Below are 19,744 nucleotides of genomic sequence, written 5' to 3' on the forward strand. Positions count from 1 at the left end.
TTTAGTTAATGCATTAGTTCAGGCTGGAGGTCATTAACAACCACTAGAGTCTTTGTCATGGTGCCCGTTGCTGGCTAAACTCCCACAATGCTCTCAGTTTGCCAACATAAACTTCCTGTAGTCTGAGTGACACCTCCTCTGGTCTCTACTGTATTAAACAGTAAAAGGCTCCCCCTTTTGGAACAACCAGGTACTACAGCTGCTCTACATAGACGTGACCAGGACCAGAATACGTTTAACTCGACTCTTTCCTCCATCAGGTTAGCATTCAGCATTTCCTCCTGCTTTTCTTTTAACTGCAGTATTTCTGAGCCAGAAGTCCTTCATTAACGGCTTCAATCACAGTGCTTATTACTGAAACCCTGCAGACCTCGGTGACATTAAAATGCCTGGAGGGAGTTTTCTCTGAATAATGTTTGTAACCTTTCTAAGCTAAAAGTCATTCCTGCTGTTCATTGTTCAGAGGTGAAGGAATCTCTAAAGCACTTTATTCTAATTCTTCACAGCTAATTCTGTCACTCATCAGACATACAAATAACTGTTCTTCTCATTCCTACAGTTACTGCGTCTCACTGCTCTTTATGCCATTTCTTCCTCTAGATAAGCTTGGAAACACGTTGTACACTCTAGTTTGTTTCAGGCCTTCAGATTTAGATTCTGTCTTTATGTTTCTAACACACAGAACTCGGAGATGAACTACACTGATTGTAAATAAGCTGCTGGGAAAGTTTGAGAAACTTCTCTGGAAGAAACTTCATAAAACTATGGTAAAAACAAAGAGTTCAGGCCGGTCACAGCTTCTGTTAACTCTAAAGTTTTTACAGCCCACTGGGTCGATGGATTCTCCTCAAACTGACTTTAGACAGAAAAACTCTTTAGGATCACTGCTCTGGATCCTCTGGTCAGAAGATCTCAGTCTGCTTTCTGTCTGAGGAGCCCAAGAGCAAGATGGAAACATCTACTGACTCTACTAATACTACTGTTAATACTACTGTAAATACTACTCTAAATACTACTGTAAATACTACCGTTAATACTACTGTAAACACTACTGTAAATACTACTGTTAATACTACTGTAAATACTACTGTAAACACTACCGTAAATACTACTGTTAATACTACTGTAAATACTACTGTAAACACTACTGTAAATACTACTGTTAATACTACTGTAAATACTACTGTAAATACTACTGTTAATACTACTGTAAATACTACTGTTAATACTACTGTAAACACTACTGTAAATAGTACTGTTAATACTACTGTAAATACTACTGTAAATACTACTGTAAATACTACTGTTAATACTACTGTAAACACTACTGTAAATACTACTGTTAATACTACTGTAAACACTACTGTTAATACTGCTTTTAATACTACTGTTAATAATACCACAGATACTGCAGCACGTACTGCAAACATGCTGGGATAAAACGCTTAAAGTGAGTCACAACTTCAACACAACAATCTGATCCGTCTACAAACACTCTCCGTGAACATGTGTTTAGGTTGTATGTATGTTATGTGGGTGTTGTGTGTGTTGTGTGTATTTTGTGTTGCATGGTGTATGTATGTTGTGTGTATGTTGTGTGTATGTTGTGCATACTTTGCGTGTATGTAGCATGTTGAGTGTTGCCTGCTCACCTCCAGCGTCGTCAGGACGATCTTCTCCACCGAGGAGAAGTAGGCCTCCCAGAGGAACTGAGTCTGCTGACGGAGGGACAGAATCTTGTCCTGGTGGATGGATCGGACCGTGGTGGGAATCTGCAGACAGACGGAACAAAGACTGTTTATCAATAAACATATTATAAAGGTGCAAATCAGACCTGAAAACTAAAGTCTGGCCCCAAAAATACGCTTCAGAAGCTCAGCGCAGATAACATGACTGCAGTTCCTCAAAGATTTTAAAACTGGACGAAAAATGAAAAAAAAAGTTTGTGTTTTACTGTCTGATCTCTAAACCCCATGGGAAGGTTTTAAAGCTTTTCTTGTAAAACAAAATAGAAAAAAGATAACATGACGCCATTTACCAGGACCAGAAACTGTAAAAACATAAACAATCCTCAGATTTCCAACTTCCTGATGGTCCTCAAACTACTCATCAAAATCACTTAATTCTATTATTTAAAAAATCAACAAAAATGAACCATTTGCATTAAACCGATTCTGTAAAAACTGAAAAATTCTGCACTCATCAACACAACAGTGAGGACATTAATGACTCAACTGTGAGCAACAATCACGTGAAGAAAATTCTGAAACTTCTGAAACTTCTCAGCTGAAATGCAGGCAGTGTTTCCACAGGAAAAGTTCACTCAAAAAAAAGATCAAAATCTGAGCTTGAAAATGTGATATTTTGCCAAAATCACTTTATTTCACGTGTCATTTTTAAATATAAACCATTTGCACAAACCGCATTCTGCAAAAATCCCAGGAAGCCCAGAACGTGACTGAATGTTTGCAGCAAAAAGTCAGAAAAAGGTGTCTCCTAAAAGTTTTTTTTTTTTTAAATCCCCCAATTTTGGCAAGAAAATTCTTGAAAAAAATAAGTAAAAATCTTCCAAAAAATATCTAAAGTGATTACATATATATCAGTAAAACTTCTAATATATTCTTTAAGAACATTAAAAAAAAATCAACCAAAATACAATGAATTTTGCTGGATTTTGGTTGATTTTTATGTGAATGTTCTTAAGAAACATTTTTAACATTTCTTTTTTCCACCAAAAAATGTTCAAAGATTTCTCAAAACTGTAGAAAATGTGGACGTCAGAAGCTTCACTGTGAAAATATATATTTTTCCACATTTTCAAACTTTAAAACGTAAATTTTGACCCATTCCTGCTTCTATTTATTCTTCTAACAACGACACGCCCTGAGGCTCAATTTAAAGCCGTGATGGTTTCATTCTGCGCCGGAGAATAAAACACAGCAGGATTCTGGGTAAAATCACAGAGTCTCAGGCTGTTCAGGTGATGTTCAGGTGTTTCTGTGTTCAGGTGATTTTCAGATGTTTCTATGTTCAGGTGATGTTCAGGTGTTTCTATGTTCAGGTGATGTTCAGGTGTTTCTATGTTCAGGTGATGTTCAGGTGATGTTCAGGTGTTTGCATGTTCAGGTGATGTTCAGGTATTTCTATGTTCAGGTGATGTTCAGGTGTTTGCATGTTCAGGTGATGTTCAGGTATTTCTATGTTCAGGTGATGTTCAGGTGTTTCTATGTTCAGGTGATGTTCAGGTATTTCTATGTTCAGGTGATGTTCAGGTGTTTGCATGTTCAGGTGATGTTCAGGTGTTTCTATGTTCAGGTGATGTTCAGGTGTTTCTATGTCCAGGTGTTTCTATGTTCAGGTGTTTCTATGTCCAGGTGTTTCTATGTTCAGGCCTTTCTATGTTCAGGTATTTCTGTGTTTATGTGATGTTCAGGTGTTTCTATGTTCAGGTGTTTCTATGTTCAGGTGATGTTCAGGCGTTTCTATGTTCAGGTATTTCTGTGTTTATGTGATGTTCAGGTGTTTCTGTGTTCAGGTGATGTTCAGGTGTTTCTATGTTCAGGTGTTTCTATGTTCAGGTGATGTTCAGGCGTTTCTATGTTCAGGTATTTCTGTGTTTATGTGATGTTCAGGTGTTTCTCTGTTCAGGTGATGTTCAGGTGTTTCTGTGTTTATGTGATGTTCAGGTGTTTCTGTGTTCAGGTGATGTTCAGGTGTTTCTGTGTTCAGGTGTTTTACCTGCAGCAGCAGCCGCTCGTCTCCGATGACGGCGGCTGTGTTCCAGTCGATGATCTCGGAGAACGGCAGCTCCCAGCCGTTACTCAGCATCACCGGAACACAGGCAGCCTGACAGACGACACAGAGGAAAGCAGAACCTTTAATAAGATCATCACTGCTGCAGTTGAACCACAGAGCACCAATAATCAATAATCACATTGATCCTGATTATTACAGCTGCGTAGCCGACAACTGCCTAGCTTAGATTAACTGATCTACAGTAGGGAATTCATTTATTTTAAAAAAATGCTTTAAATTTACAGTTTTCTGTAAACAATGATCACCTGACACATTTTATATTGTTGTATATTCTAACTGTCAACGTTAGCTGAGGACCAGATGTTGTTTCTGAGACTTAACTTTAACAATTTTAGACAATTCATGGATTTATTTACAGTTCTTAGCCTTAATTATATGAAATATTTTAGACTGTATCCTGAGAAATATGTTATTGACAGAAGTTTAACTTGCAGTAAACATTTAAAACTGCAAGTTAAGATTTTTTTTGTCCACTAGAGGGGAGAAAAACTAACTGTTAGCACATATTTGACTTATAAAGTTGATATTGGAAATACGTTAACAAACTGTTTTATATTCCTGATCACCTGATGCATGTAAATCCAAATTAATTACTGTGTTTTTATTAGTTTTAGCTGCTAAATGCTGCATCTGCACCATGTTTTATCTGTTTTTAGGAGACTGACAACATTAAAGCTGTAACCAAAACTGTAAACGTCCAACGCAGTTACATCAATAAAACATGATTTAGTGCAAGGTTCAGTCTTTTTATGCGTTCAGTGTGTAAATTTGAACTCATCCTGGATATTTACACATGCTGCTTAAAGCATAGTTACTCAACTTTAGACCCAACGTGATTCGAGCAGCAGTCAGACACTCAGAAATTGGACTGAACATTTAAAACAGATAAACAGGAACCAGTGGTGAAGCTGATGTTAACGTTAAAGAGCTCAGTTAATAAAGATGGACTGGATTCATATGAGGCAGAAAACATGAAGTCAGAGTTTCCTAATTACTTGTTCTGTTTGTGTTTGAATCATTCATGAGAAAGAAGAGACAGTCTGACTGGTGGACGTTCAGTTTAAACTGTGGAGCTGCAGAGTTTATTTAAAAAGACGATTTGAAAGATCTAAAGAATGTAAATAAACAGAGTAAAAAGTGACAAGAAAGAATCAGGATGAAAGTGACCTTTAATGGAGGGAACAGCTGCTGTGTGTTCCAGCGTGTGTGTGTGTGTGTGTGTGTGTGTGTGTGTGTGTGTGTGTGTGTGTGTGTGTGTGTGTGTGTGTGTGTGTGTGTGTGTGTGACAGCAGGTTCTGATTCAGTGACACCTTTATGACCCGGGAGTGACATCAGCACCATTACATCAAACATAACACACACAGACACACACACTGTAACACACTGTAACACACTGTAACACACACTAGGCTGACCCCTGTAGAACGTCTTCAACATTCAAAGCTTAATTTAACCTGAAAAACTACAAACTAACGGAACAAACCTGCAGCATTCTGGATCGCTTTGGAAATGCTTTGGAAAATTTTCAGTTCATGACCATCAAAGTGTAGAGGGGTGGGTCTGAGACTCAGAACTTCATCAGTACAGAATCAAATTTTGTTGTGATTTTTCATTGTTTCGTGATAATTTAGCTTCTCTTTGTGGTAATTTTGTGTGTTTTGTTATGATTTTGGATCTTTATATGGTGATTTATCTGTTTCTGTAGTGATTTTTTGTCCCTGTGTGGCCACATTCTGTCTTTTTGTGGCATTTTTGGGTCTTTATGTGGACATTTTCCTTTTTTGGGGTTGTTTGGTTGCAGTTTTTACCAGAACTTTATGTCTTTCAGTAGTGATTGTACACATTTTTGGGGTGACTTTTTAAATCTTTTTGTGGTAATTTTTGGCTTTCTGTAGCTATTTTGTGTCTTTATGCGGCAATTACACCTTTTTGTGGTGATCTGGTGTCAGTTTTTATGAGAACTCAGATGTGTTTTACCTCCTAAATGTCATGGTTCTATCTGCTGGACTGATGAAGTTCTGAGGCTCAGAAATGATGGAAAAAGTCCATTAAAAAGTGATAAATCTGGACCCACCTCTATGGACTTCAAGGACCTGGAACTCTGGAAATATTCACAGGATGAAGGTAGAACTCTGATCATTGATAAAGTTACTGGAGATAAAAATCGTCCAAACGGCTCTTTTTGTCTGAGAGTCTTCTGCAGATAAAACCGGTTTCTCTGATTGTCGACTGTTGAACTACAAACATCTTGCGGTGTTTTCAGGCCGCTGTTTAAATGTGTATCTGCATGTTAGAGACAGGAAGAGCGGCTTAATCTCCTCAGTCAAGGTGCTTTTGTTGGTATTAATTTGACTATTAGAGTGAAATGAAGGTTTGTTGAGCCCTTAATGCTGCAGGAGGCTGCGTTCTGTAGCTGCTCATTAACTTCTGCTTTTACCTGCAGAGCCTCCAGGAAGCGAAAGGAGCCCAGACGTCGGCCGCGAGGCACCAGGCAGAAGGTGGAGTTGTGGAGCATTTCCTTGTAGTCGTACCTGCAGACACACAACACAACGACAGTCAGACACACACTGGAAGTGGCTGTTTAGAGGAGAAAACTACGAGGAACAGCAATATTCAGTGGTCAAACCTGCATTAAACCTCTAAAAGCTGCTGGTGGGTGTGAAAGGTGAGTTATCTCCACACTAAATCACCACAAAGTCAACATTTATCAGACATAGAAACTCTAAAAAGAGAAGGAATTGTCAGTTTTCAGACTCACTTCAGTCTTCAGACTCAGATTTAATCTTCTGAACCCTCAAAACCACCAGCAGGTTGGAAAGTCATGCTGTCTTATAAAAAAATAAACACCAAAATGATGCAGTTTTTGAGCCATAAACTCTAAAACTGCAGAGACTTCTGGAAACCTGATCAAATCTAGCTTAAGGTTGTGATATTTCATCAAAACCACTTGATTGTACGTCTGTTTGTCTAAAAAAAATTGCAAAAAAATGAAGCATTTTCTTTAAACTTCTGAACTCATGCTCATGTTTAATCCAGATGCTGCATATTTAAAGAATTTATGTTTGGTGGATTCCTGAATGGTACACGTAGAATGAAGTAGTTTTGATGAAATATCCAGATTTTTATTTTAGATTTGGTTGATTTTCCCAACAAAATGAAGCAAAACCACTTTGTTCTACGTCTATTTGTGTAAGAAAAAATGCAAAAAAACTCTTTAAACCTTTGAAGTCATGTTCTCATGTTTAGTTCAGATGCTTTGTATTTCAATTCAAAGCATTTTTAAATGAGACACGTAGAATAAAAAGATTTTAACAGAACACCATGACTGTAAACTCAGACTTGGTCAAATGTTTAAAAACAACTGGAAAGTTAAAAATCTGATGTTTTTCCTGTTTTTATGGTTTCAGTCTGATAAATGACGTAATTTATTTTTATTTTTTCAGACAATGTGATTTTCAAACCTGCAGTATTTTGAGGTTTAAACAACACTGTGAACCCAACATTTGCTGGAAAACACTCTACACAACAACAATATAAATATAAAGCAGCTCTGATGAAATATCCTGATTTTTAGTTGGGATTCGGTTGATTTTCCTGACAAAATCTTCCAGAATTAGCTGAAGGACCATCAGAAAGAGTTTCTTGCTGATAAACGGTGTAATTTTGGTAACATTCTCCTCAAACCTGCGAGTGTTTCATGATCGCTTCAGTGTTTTCTTACAAAATGTCAGACAGTTTTACTTGTTTTGTCTCGTAAATTTTATTCTAATGAAACAATCTGAGGATCGATTTATGTTTAAAACATGTTTTAAATGACACAAACAGAATAAAGTGACTCTGATGAAATTCTCCAATTTTTGGCTTAGAGTTTAAATCGCACACGATTAGTTCAAGGACCGTTGGAAAGTTGAGCATCAGACATTTCTTGCTGTGATTATTGGTGTCATTTTGGTTCTTGTGTTTGTTTCTGTTCAACTCAAACTGATATTTTCTGTCCATTTCTATAAATCTCATCTTCACAGGAAGTAAATTCTGCCTGGATGAAGCTGCTGCACTGAAATCTGATCAGTAAACAACCAACTAATGCAGAAATGTGAGTTTAAATTACACAAAATATGAAGCTGATGCAACATTATGACATCAAAATGTTGTCTGCAACCTAAATGATTTGTTGAAATCAGTAAATTTGAATTTATATTTTGCATTTTTACATTTATTTAGGTAGAATAAGTCCCTCGAGTTCCATTTCCAGCAGCCCAGACTCCTGCAGCTGAAGTCTGTGAGCTTCCTGGAGCTTCAGGTTGATGAAACTCTGGACCTGCAGCAGTCGCAGTGTTTCCAGAGAAACAGATCCAATTTACTGCTTATTGAGTCTGGTGTTACATTAGCCTCCTGCACTGCTCTGCTGTCAGCCTTTCTCCCTCTAATATCCTCCAAAGTGTGTTTCGCTGTGGAAGAATGGAGGTGTGCAGGTCTGCTGATGTCCAGGAGGAGTTCCTTTGTGTTCCATTGTCCTCAGGTTTGTAAAGGAGAGTTTGTGATAAAAGACGGATCCAGTTTCCTCCACGGTTAATTTCAGAATACAGCGATGGAGCGTCAGACTGTAAAAGTTCTTTATCATTGAGGACGTCGGGCCACAGATGTGCTCGTTTGTCTGATAAATAACAGCAGTAATTAAACAGGATCCTCGTCCTCCTCATAAAGTCTAAGTTGAAGCATCTTGTTGCCGGCTCCCCTGAGAGCCGGACAGATGTGCAGATAACCGAGCTGGAGGCTGAAACGGAGCTGTGTTGGCTCTGAGATGGAGGTTTTCTCCACAGATGTGAGGATGATAATGTGACGGACATGAGCTTTACAGTCACCATCAGAGTGGTTTAACCTCTCATCTTACTTCCCCACAGCTGTGTGTCGGCATCCAGATGTGTTTCTGCCATTCCGTCCTCCTGTACGCTTTAGCTAGTTCATTAGCCTAATTAGCCCTCATCTGCCAGCTTATGCTAGTTTTAATTAGCATTCTAGCACACAGAGAACCAGAGGTCTGAGCAGCTAAACCAACAGGACAACAAACCACAACAACAAACCCACAACAATAAACCACGACAACAAACCCACAACAATAAACCACGACAACAAATAAATAACAAACCACGACAACAAACCAACAACAATAAACCACGACAACAAACCAACAAATATAAACCGCAACAACAACAACAAACTGTGACTACAAACCAACAACAACAAACCATGACAGTGAACTACGACAACAAACCAGAACAACAAACTAACGACAACAAACCAGAACAATAAACCACGACAACAAACCACAACAATAAACCACGACAACAAACCAACAACAAACCACAACAACAAATCACAACAACAAACTGACAAAAACAAACCAACAACAAACCAACAATGACCCAGAGCTCTGCAGCAGCTAACAGCTGGATGGAAACATGAGGCTGGTTAAAGCACAACTATCAGCTACAACATTAAAAGCAGTTTGTGTTGGTGCTGAACTTTGTGTCGGTTTAATTTATTATTATTATTTTTATTGTTATTCATTTAGTGCTGCTGAAACAGCTCTGATCTACAAGAAAACGGAACTCTGAGGGTAAACTGTGATGTACACTGGTATCAAATCCTTTGGGTTCTGAGGAGTATCTGTTCCGATCCAGTCCAAGTCATTTAATATTTAGTATCTGCTGAAACCATCTTCCTAGAAAGTACACACTTTGAGTATTATAGATCAGCTGTAGTACCTGGTTGTTAGAAATATAAAGACAAGATATGAATCTGAAGGCCTGAAACAGACTAGAGTGCACAACATGTTTCCAAGCTTATCTGGAAGAAGAAATGTTCATAGCTGTGAAAGACATAAAGAGCAATGAGACGCAGTAGCTGTAGGAATGAAAATAACACTTATTTGTACATATGAGTGACAGAAGTAGCTGTGAAGAATTAGAATAAAGTGCTTTAGAGATTCCTTCACCTCTGAACAATGAACAGCAGGAATGACTGTTAGCTTAGAAAGGTTACAAACATTATTCAGAGAAAACTCCCTCCAGGCATTTTAATGTCACCGAGGTCTGCAGGGTTTCAGTAATAATCACTGTGACTGAAGCCGTTAATGAAGGACTTCTGGCTCAGAAATACTGCAGTTATAAGAAAAGCAGGAGGAAATGCTGAATGCTAACCTGATGGAGGAAAGAGTCGAGTTAAACGTATTCTGGTCCTGGTCACGTCTATGTAGATCAGCTGTAGTACCTGGTTGTTCCACCAGGGGAACTGTTTAATACTGTAGAGACCAGACTACAGAAGGTTCATGATGGCAAGCAGAGAGCATTGTGGGTGTTTAGCCAGCAACAGGCACCATGACAAAGACTCTAGTGGTTGTTAATGACCTCCAGGCATCACAATTACGTTAAAGTAAAGCTGCGATCAACTGAAATGGTGATTCTTTACAGTGTATGTCTTTCGTAAAAGCAAACGATCATAAATTAAGTTATTGATTGATAAAGCTGCATTTATTAAGGGTATTAATCAAATTTATGCCGCCTGTGTGACAGCAGATGCTAACAAATTGTCGCCGTTTAGCACGAGTTTTGTTGTAACCAACTGTGAGCATCAATATTATGGGATGTATCATAGTTTTAGCAGCAGTTTCATGTATTTTCTGTGCACTTCAAAGGTCTGTAACTCTGAAAATGTTCATAGTATGAAGCTAAAACTTTGATTATTTAATAAAGTTATAGTAGATGAAGAACGAGATGATTCTGAGGAGGTGGGAGCTAGATGTTTTATGCAGTGACTGGAATGTGAATATGTTGAATGCCAGCACTCGTGGCTCTGTAATGTGCAGTATTCATACATGTACATATACATATGGTGTGGTATATTTGAACATGACTGTACTGATGAACCTCTATTGCAGACAACAGGAGAAAGAAAAGATTATTTTCTCCTTTAAGAGGGTTTTGAATTTGGCCTCTGGGTCCTGTTTACAGCAGAATACAGATCTGGTTATCTTCTGTAATTTTACTAAACCTTATCTGACCGAAAAACCGTCAGTGAGATTAAAAATTTATTCGGCTAAGAGCGACCGCAACGACACCGAGGACTAGAGAACACAAAATACATCAAACAGGATCAGCAGAAAAATCAGTAAAATCCACTAAAAACTCCCTAAAACAAGTAGACACAAAGAGAGATGGAAGAAAGACGAGCTGAGAGTCAGAAAACCATCAAACCGACGATTAATAAGACAAACACTGAAACCCACACAGTCACATTATTAGCAGATGATCAGAGGAGGACAGATGTTATCACAGATGTGGCAGCAAACAGCAAACCGAGGAAGTGACTGAACACAGAACATCCGGATGTTGGGCGACATCATCCGCATACGATTCCAGTCAAACTACTGACGATAAACTCAAGCTTAAACCTAAAGTCGTAGGTATAAACACAGACATATAGAAGAAATACTAAACATTTAACCGCGTCTCTTTTTTATCATTTGAATAAAAACTGGCTTACTGAGCAGACTATATTTGTGTCTGTTTTTAAAAGAAACCCGCTAATGGCATTTACAGAACCAATGAATCGACATGAAGATTCTCTCAAATGTATAAAAATCCATTAAGGTGCAGCACTTATTCTGTGCAACACGAATATCCTCTCAAATAAAGATACATAAAGTCCATTAAAGTGCAGCATTTAGAAGTTTTAGCTGCATGTTTCTGTTGGTTAGCCCAGCTGTTATGTTGAGGGTCAGATTTATTCATTTTAAAGAAAAAAAATCTTTAAAAAATAGCATTTTTTCAGTATGCACTTTCTTCTGCTTGGATTGATAAGTGCAAACAACATGTAAAATGAAAATGGTTCATTTCATATATTTGCAAATTCACTCTGAACAGAATCAGCATTAACAGATAAAAAGAAAAAACATTCAAAATGTAAAATAAGATTTAAAAACCTACTGTATTTTACATGTAGCTCTTTCCAATGTGCATTAAAAAACATTTTAACATGCATTATTTGAATGAAAAACGAGTGAATTATCCACATTGAATCATGATCTGTGAGAGGTAAAGAACACCATTACACTAGAAACTGATTGAAATGATTAGTAATGGAGTTAATAATGAGATATAAACAATGTTTATTGGGATTTTTTTCCTGAGAAACCAACCTAACAGGTAGGTTGAACTCTCCTTCAGTCGGAGCACAGCAGTTTCATTGTTAACTGAACTATAATATATAGTATTAGTGCAGGAACAGAAGTGATGCAGGTGTTTACAGAAAACCTTCCACAGGTGTCCACCGGAGAAGAAAATGTCAGAAATAACTCAAAATCTGTCCAAAATAAATTAAAATATGCCCAGAATTACACAAAAGCTATAAAAATAGCAAAGAAAATGCCAAAAATAACTCAAAATCTGACAGGTGTCCATTGGAGATACACTATCGTTCAAAAGTTTTGGGTCACCCATGCAAAGAAACTGCTTTTCTTTCAAAAATAAGGGCATTTCTACATCTGAGAGTTTTTCTGACAGCAGCTATGAAACCACTGGAACCAGACGGCTCTTTCTGACTGAAGGCTGGATGCTAATATCTCTGCTATTCTGTCAGAACATGGACCTGAAACCAAACTCCTACATGCAGATCGTGTCCAGGTGAGCTGCTTCCTCCACAGCTGATGTACATTAAGTCTGTTCCTGCTGCCAGTAAATGAGCCTCAGCGGTCTGACGGTGGAGGGAAAGTCCCGGTGATTCAGCTGTGGGGGTTTCTGAGCTGCTGCTTTGCATAGCGCTGCTGCTGCTGCTGCTGCTGCTGCTGATGTTCAGATGGCTGCTAAGTATCGCTGCAGGTCTGAAGCCTAAATAAAAGCCGTGTCCAACGCTCATATACATGCAGACTCATGCAGACCTGAGAAGCAGCTGTTACCTGCAGCTACAGCCCACATGTGTAATCCTGAATATTTAATAAAAACCCCTGCGATAACAAGAAGTCCTCTAATTCACTATGACGGCTTTATCCTCGCAATCTTTTCAATTTGTCCTCTCAGATTCTTTCCACGGCCGACACACGGAGGCAGTTTTTCAGCTACAGTTAGAGTCTGTAGAGTCCAAGTCACCAAACACTCGAGTCTCTGAGGACAGTTTTAAACCGCACCCAACACAAACAGTTAAACCAGCAGCTAGCATCAATGTTTATGAGTTCAAACCTCTGATAAAATGATGTTTAACAAACTATTCTGAGGCCTTCAGAGTCACGAAATCTCAAACAGGGATCTGAAAAGTTGCAGAGAAGCGACTCCTCTTTGCTAAAGGCTAATTCAGGATTTTTATGTCCATGTGCACAGATCAATGTAGATTTAACATCTAAATAAAGATGGAACTATAGTAACTGTGTCACTGATTATTCCTGAGGTTTGCCAAACACGGTGGGTAGAAAGAACACAAGATATCTGGAGAAATTAGAACTTCCTGCTGTCTGAATTTTAAAATTTTAAAGTTAATACTTTAACTGACAAAAACAAAAGGATATCAGGAGAATTTAAAAAAAATGAACTTACCACTGTTTAAGTTTTAAATTCTCAAGTTATTACTTTAACTGACAACACAGGATGTCTGGAGATTTTAGAACTTCCAACCTTTGTAAGTTTTAAATTCTTAAGTTACTACCTTTTAGTGTTTTACTACTGATAAAACAGAGGATATCTGGAGATTTTAGAACTTATCACTGGTTTATGTTTTAAATTCACAAGTGAATACTTTGACTGACAGAACACAAGATATCTTTAGATAATCTTTAGAACATCCCGCTGTCCGAACTTTTAAATTGTTAAAGTTAATACTTTACCTGACAGGCCACAGGACATATAGAGATTTAGAACTTCCACTGGTTTAAGTTTTAAGTCCTCCAATTAATACTTTAGCTAACAGGACACAGGATATATGGAGAAATCAGATCTTCTCACTGTTTGAGTTTTACATTTTCAAGTTAACGCTGTTACTTACAGAACGCAGGATATTTGGAGATTTTAGAACTTTCCACTGTGCAAATTTTTAAATTCTCAAGTCAACACATTAACTGACAAAACACAGGATATGTGGAGAATTTAGATCTCCCCACTGTTTAAGCTTTAAATTATCTAGTTAATACTTTAACTAACAGAACACAGGACATAGAGAAGTTCTAAAATCTCCAGATATCCGGTGTTCTGTCAGTTAATAACATTTACTCTTATTTTGCAGATTTTCCGTTTTGCTAAATTATTTACAACTAGTAAACTCAGACGAAAAAAATGTATTACTTTATAAGTTAACCAACTAAATGTCTTCATCACAGATCAATATTTTTTAAAATGTAACCTGCCTTTGTACATTTGCCTATAAATTTACACCATTTTACTTTATTTAAATCAGCAAAAAATATTATTTTACAGATATTTTGTATATAAGATAAAAAAAAATGATGTATGTCAAGGTTTGAAAAATAGCAAAAAATTTAAATAAATATATTACAGATTTTCCCTGTTTTGTGAAAAGACAAATATCTTGTAAATATACTGTTTTATAGATAGTAATTTGTTCTCTGACAATGTGTGACTATTTTATACTGTTTCACTGTATTTAAATCAGCTAAAGATTCCATTATTTACAGATATTTGCTGATATTTTCACAGTTTTTAAATGTTACAGTATTTTATCACTTTATAACACATTTTTTATCAAGACAGGTTCAGACAATTCTGAATAATTTTGGACAACTTTCAGGATATTTTTAGACAAATATGAGCTTGTTTCTGAAATTAAAACATTAATCACTTGTAGGATTTATGCTGTGTGAATAAACAGCAGGAAAAAGTGTTAAATTACATGTTGGGTGAACAAAACTGTAAATTATGTCCTCGTTAAAGATCTGTATTTTCAGAAATATTAATTAACATGAAGTGAATTCAGCTGCAGATTGCTTCGATATTCAACCCAAGATATCAGCTGTTTTAATGATAAATTAATAAAACCTGGTTCACCAGTAGGCGGCGCTGTGGTGAAAACAAAGGTCCACTGCTGCAGACACACAACAAATACTACACACTGTGTGTCACTGTGCTGCTCAGTGAGTCTGTCAGTGTTGGTTGTGTATCAGAGACTCTTCAAGATTTCAGATTATGATTCGTTATGAATGAGCCTGAAGGGGTGTAATGTGGAGATGTGTGTGTGTCGTGTGTGTGTGTGTGCGTGCATGTGTGTCTTTGTGTTTGTGTAACTCCGCCTCTGTGTTTCACTGCGTCTGATGACAAAATGTGTCAGTGTTAAGAAGCAGATCATGTGCTGACGCGTCTAAATCTGAGACTGTCTCACACTTATGGACCAACGCGCGCACACACACACACACACACACACACACACACACACACACACACACACACACACACACACACACACACACACACACACACACACACACACACACGTGAACAGCCGTGCACGGTCGGGCGTCCTGAGGCCATCTGGAGGTTCAGAGCTCAGCTGGTCTCCAGTGAACATCTCAGAAGTCACTGCCTCACTGTGACTGTGTGTTTGTGTGATTGTGTTATTGTGTGTTTGTGTGATTGTGTGTTTGTGTGATTGTGTGATTGTCGGTCATGACGGATGCAGCCATCTCGCTGCCAGTGGCAACAAATCACATGAACACTCCTGATGCGTGAGCAAAATAAATACTGACTGATGGACTCCAAAAAGCAACTCAAGGCCCCTTTTTTCACCATTTCATTGCAAGCTAGAAAATCTAAATTAAAATTATTTAGCAAAACTTTTCAAGTTGCAAACATTATTTTGATGATTATAATATTGTTGCATCAACTGAATATTGTGTGTGTAATTTAACTGTGTGTTAAAGTTTTAACATTTTAAAGGTTATTATTTACAGATAAATTCCACTAAAGCTGTGAATTACTGAAAGTGACATTTAGATGGAATAAATCATAAAAAATACGAGGAAAAAAGTGATTTTTACGGTAGAATTTAGCGAATCAGAAAGTAGTATTGCTTTAAAACTGACAGTACTAATGCAGAAAGTAGGATTTGTGTAGATGAAACCTTAAAAATTGTGAGTACTCGGACTAAAAGCAGTATCTGGGTAGAATTTCACTTGTCAGAAAGCACTATTCGTGTGGAATACTGCAAAAAATATATAATTTCAGTAGAATAAACCTACAAAACTACAAATACTTGGACTGACAGTAAGATCTGGATGGAATGAACCAAGAAATTTGTAAATTTTGGGACAGAAAACAGCATTTAAATGCTATTTTGTAGGTTAGAAAGCATTATTTGTGTGTAATAAACCTATAAACTACCAGTACTTGCAGATAAAGCAGTAAATGGTTGACTCCAGAGGTTCTTTCACTGATGGTCCAGCTGTGGTTCTGCAGCCTCCTCATATAGTGCTGGTTAACTCTCACTAACCTCCTGATTCCACAGACACCAGCGACTATTATCGGGTCCCATCTGCTGCCGCCGGCCACTCCGACTCTCCTCCAATAGGTGAGCACAAACTTAATCGCACCTAATTCATCGTCATTCTAATGTATTCCCAGCGACGAGGCTCTAAATCAGAGGATAAAGCCGGAACCACCTGAGTCCACCGAGCAGCAGAACCAATCAGAGAGCAGCAAACAGACTCAACCCACCTGAGCTCGACTACAGATAACAAGATCCTGAATAATTCTGGTTCACCAATGTCTGAAAACTGTTAATAATGGCAGGTTTTCTTTGTACTCATAAACAGGAGCTGTTTGTGTCAATATGTGACACTGATGGATTTTTTATGCTTAAAGACTGAGATCGAAGCAGAATTTCCTCTGTTTTGGATCATTATTGTCCCGCTTTGCTTATCTTTACTTTTGTTTTATTCACTGTTTGGTTCCGTTAGATACACTGTTACATAGACTACCACTCAAAAGTTTGGGGTCACTTAGAAATGTCTTTATTTTTGAAAGAAAAGCAGTTTTTTCAATGAAGATGACATTAACCCTCCTGTTGTCTTCATTTATGGGCAACAAAAAAAAACTCCAAAAACTCAGCAAAATATTCTCCAAATTTATAAAAATTTGAAAAATCTTCAGGAAGAAAATTCCAAAAATTCCTTAAACGTTTCCCTTAAAAGGTTTATTTAAAAAAAAAAAAAAATCCCCAAATTTGGCAAGAAATAAAATTTAAAAAAATAAAAAAATACAAATATTTTCAAAAAATGGATAAAAATCTTCCAAAAAAATCCTAAAAATATCTAAAGGGATTCCATATATATCAGTAAAAGTTCTAATATTTTCTTTAAGAACATTTAGAAAAAAAATGAACCAAAATCCAGCGAAATTCGCTTTTTTAGCATTTCTTTTTTTGCACCAAAAATGTTGAAAATGTGGAAGTTTTCACTGTGAATATATATTTTTTCCCACATTTTCAACCTTTAAACGCAGGACGACAGGAGGTTTAAATGAATGATAAATCCAGTGTAGACATTGTTAATGTGGTAAATGACTATTCTAGCTGGAAACAGCTGGTTTTTAATGGAATATCTCCATAGAGGTACAGAGGAACATTTCCAGCAACCATCACTCCTGTGTTCTAATGCTACATTGTGTTAGCTAATGCTGTTGAAAGGCTCATCTATGATTAGAAAACCCTTGTGCAGTTATGTTAGCACATGGATAAAAGTGTGAGTTTTCATGGAAAACATGGAATTATCTGGATGATCCCAAACTTTTGAATAGTAGAGTATGTTTGAAATATCTACAGTATTTGACAGGTATAGGTGTCCAGTAGTTGTGCTCATCAGACAGCTAACCTCTGGCAGATATATCAGATTTTCACATGGTAACGCAACAAAGTATTATTTATACACACACACACACACACACACACACACACACACACACACACACACACACACACACACACACACACACACACACACACACACACACACACACACACACACACACACACACACTGGAGTTCCTACAGAATGATTTGAGAGTTTGACATCAGCATCAATCAGTGTCGACAGCAGCATGAAGTCAGAGTGTGTGTCTGTGTGTGTGTCTGTGTGTGTGCGTTCATGTCAGTGTAGGTGTGTGTGTGTGTATGTGTGTTCATGTCAGTGTGTTTGTCAGTGTGTGTGTGTGTGTTCATGTCAGTGTGTGTGTGTGTGTTCATGTCAGTGTGTGTGTGTGTGTGTTCATGTCAGTGTGTGTGTGTGTGTTCATGTCAGTGCGTGTGTTCATGTCAGTGTGTGTGTGTGTTCATGTCAGTGTGTGTGTTCATGTCAGTGTGTGTGTGTGTGTTCATGTCAGTGTGTGTGTGTGTTCATGTCAGTGTGTGTGTGTGTGTTCATGTCAGTGTGTGTGTGTGTTCATGTCAGTGTGTGTGTGTGTGTTCATGTCAGTGTGTGTGTGTGTTCATGTCAGTGTGTGTGTGTGTGTTCATGTCAGTGTGTGTGTGTGTTCATGTCAGTGTGTGTGTGTTCATGTCAGTGTGTGTGTTCATGTCAGTGTGTGTCTTAGTGTGCACACATTAATGTCTATGTGCTCCAGAGGAGGTGCAGCTGTCAGTCAGATGACTCCATGCTGTCGTCCTCATTGGTTCATCTCAGCTGGTGTCACTTTCACCCGTGGATCCCGCCCACCGTCCGTCGGCACCGACTGAGCGCGTGCAAACTGCACGTATGGGAGCTAACGGGCGGCGTCAAGAGAAACTGGCCACGAAGGACAAAAATAATGAGGAGAAACGTCCACAATGATGCAATTATGATTCAATTCTGATTCAAGCATCAATTATGCAAACAGACTGAGGAGACGTCAAATATTGATGGAATTTTCGTCTCCTCGCACTGGACTCATTAAGGAGCCCAACTTCAGCTGGACTCCTCATTAATCATGGATGGATGTCAGCTGGAGGTCCACGTTCTCATGCAGCCCCCACAGCGCTGACCCCCCACCTCCAGCCTGCAGAGCTGCACATTAACATTCAGCTGTAAATACTCTGAACGACACGATTACACCTGAGAGCTGCTGCAACACGACCAAACATCACACCATGAACACGCTCACTGCTACATCACGCTTTCTTATTTCACTAAAATGAGACAAAACTGCAGCTGAAGTTCTTCTTACATGAAGAGATGTTCTGACAGCAGCTTTCAGGACTGTTTTATCACTGAAATCTGTCAGACGATCAAACAGTGACAGATTTTAGTGATAAATACGCGACTGAAACATGGAGTTTTCTACAGACAGCTAGATGAATCCCACTAATGCGACGTTTCGCTGAGCGTCACCATCAGACCAATGTTCAACTGCATTTCTGCAGTTTATCCTCAAATCCTGCAAAGTTAAAGACATTACTGTCAGCATCAGCCCTGCATCATGATCACTGGTTCATGCTAACATGCTAACACGCTAACAACCTTGAAGGTGCACAAACTAGAACAAAGATTCAAAACATATGTATCATGTTGCTTTTAGCATCAGTTCTGCATCGTGTTTTGTTTTTTTTTTGCTTTTTATAGAATCTCGTTTGTGCAAATGATTTATTTTTGGCTAATTTATAAAAGACAGATGCAATATGAAGCAACTTTGAAGAAATATCAGGATCTTAAGCTTAGATCTGGTTCATTTTTACAGATGAGTAGTTGAAAATGTCAGAAAGTTGAAAATCTGATGACTGTTTTTACAGTTTCTGGCTGATGAATTGTGTCATTTTGGCTTTTTTAATTAGAAGATAAGATGAATTTCAAACCTGCTGGTGAGTTTTGGGGTCAGAGGGTTAAAAGGATGAAATATTGAATGTGTGAAGACACTAAAAAGCCTTGAGAGAGCAGCTTCACACACTAAACCCGGCAGGAACACAGCTG

At 37.9% G+C, this 19,744-nt stretch overlaps 1 protein-coding gene across 3 annotated transcripts in view; it reads right to left on the bottom strand.

Moving 5' to 3' along the window:
* Window positions 1-19,744, bottom strand: part of ext1b (exostosin glycosyltransferase 1b) — a 114,855-nt gene that overhangs the window by 29,539 nt on the left and 65,572 nt on the right. For all 3 annotated transcript variants that reach the window (XR_008604123.1, XR_008604124.1, XM_055017781.1), the window contains exons 2-4: window positions 6,254-6,347; window positions 3,739-3,846; window positions 1,653-1,772 (exon numbers count right to left, since the gene is read on the bottom strand). Coding sequence is in view for 1 of the 3 variants with exons in the window: in XM_055017781.1 (XP_054873756.1) it covers window positions 1,653-1,772; window positions 3,739-3,846; window positions 6,254-6,347 (322 nt within the window). In the remaining 2 variants the exon portion in view is untranslated. The remainder of the gene's footprint in view (window positions 1-1,652; window positions 1,773-3,738; window positions 3,847-6,253; window positions 6,348-19,744) is intronic.

The sequence above is a fragment of the Amphiprion ocellaris genome, chromosome 15, assembly GCF_022539595.1.
Source record: "Amphiprion ocellaris isolate individual 3 ecotype Okinawa chromosome 15, ASM2253959v1, whole genome shotgun sequence".
Lineage (NCBI taxonomy): Eukaryota > Metazoa > Chordata > Actinopteri > Pomacentridae > Amphiprion > Amphiprion ocellaris.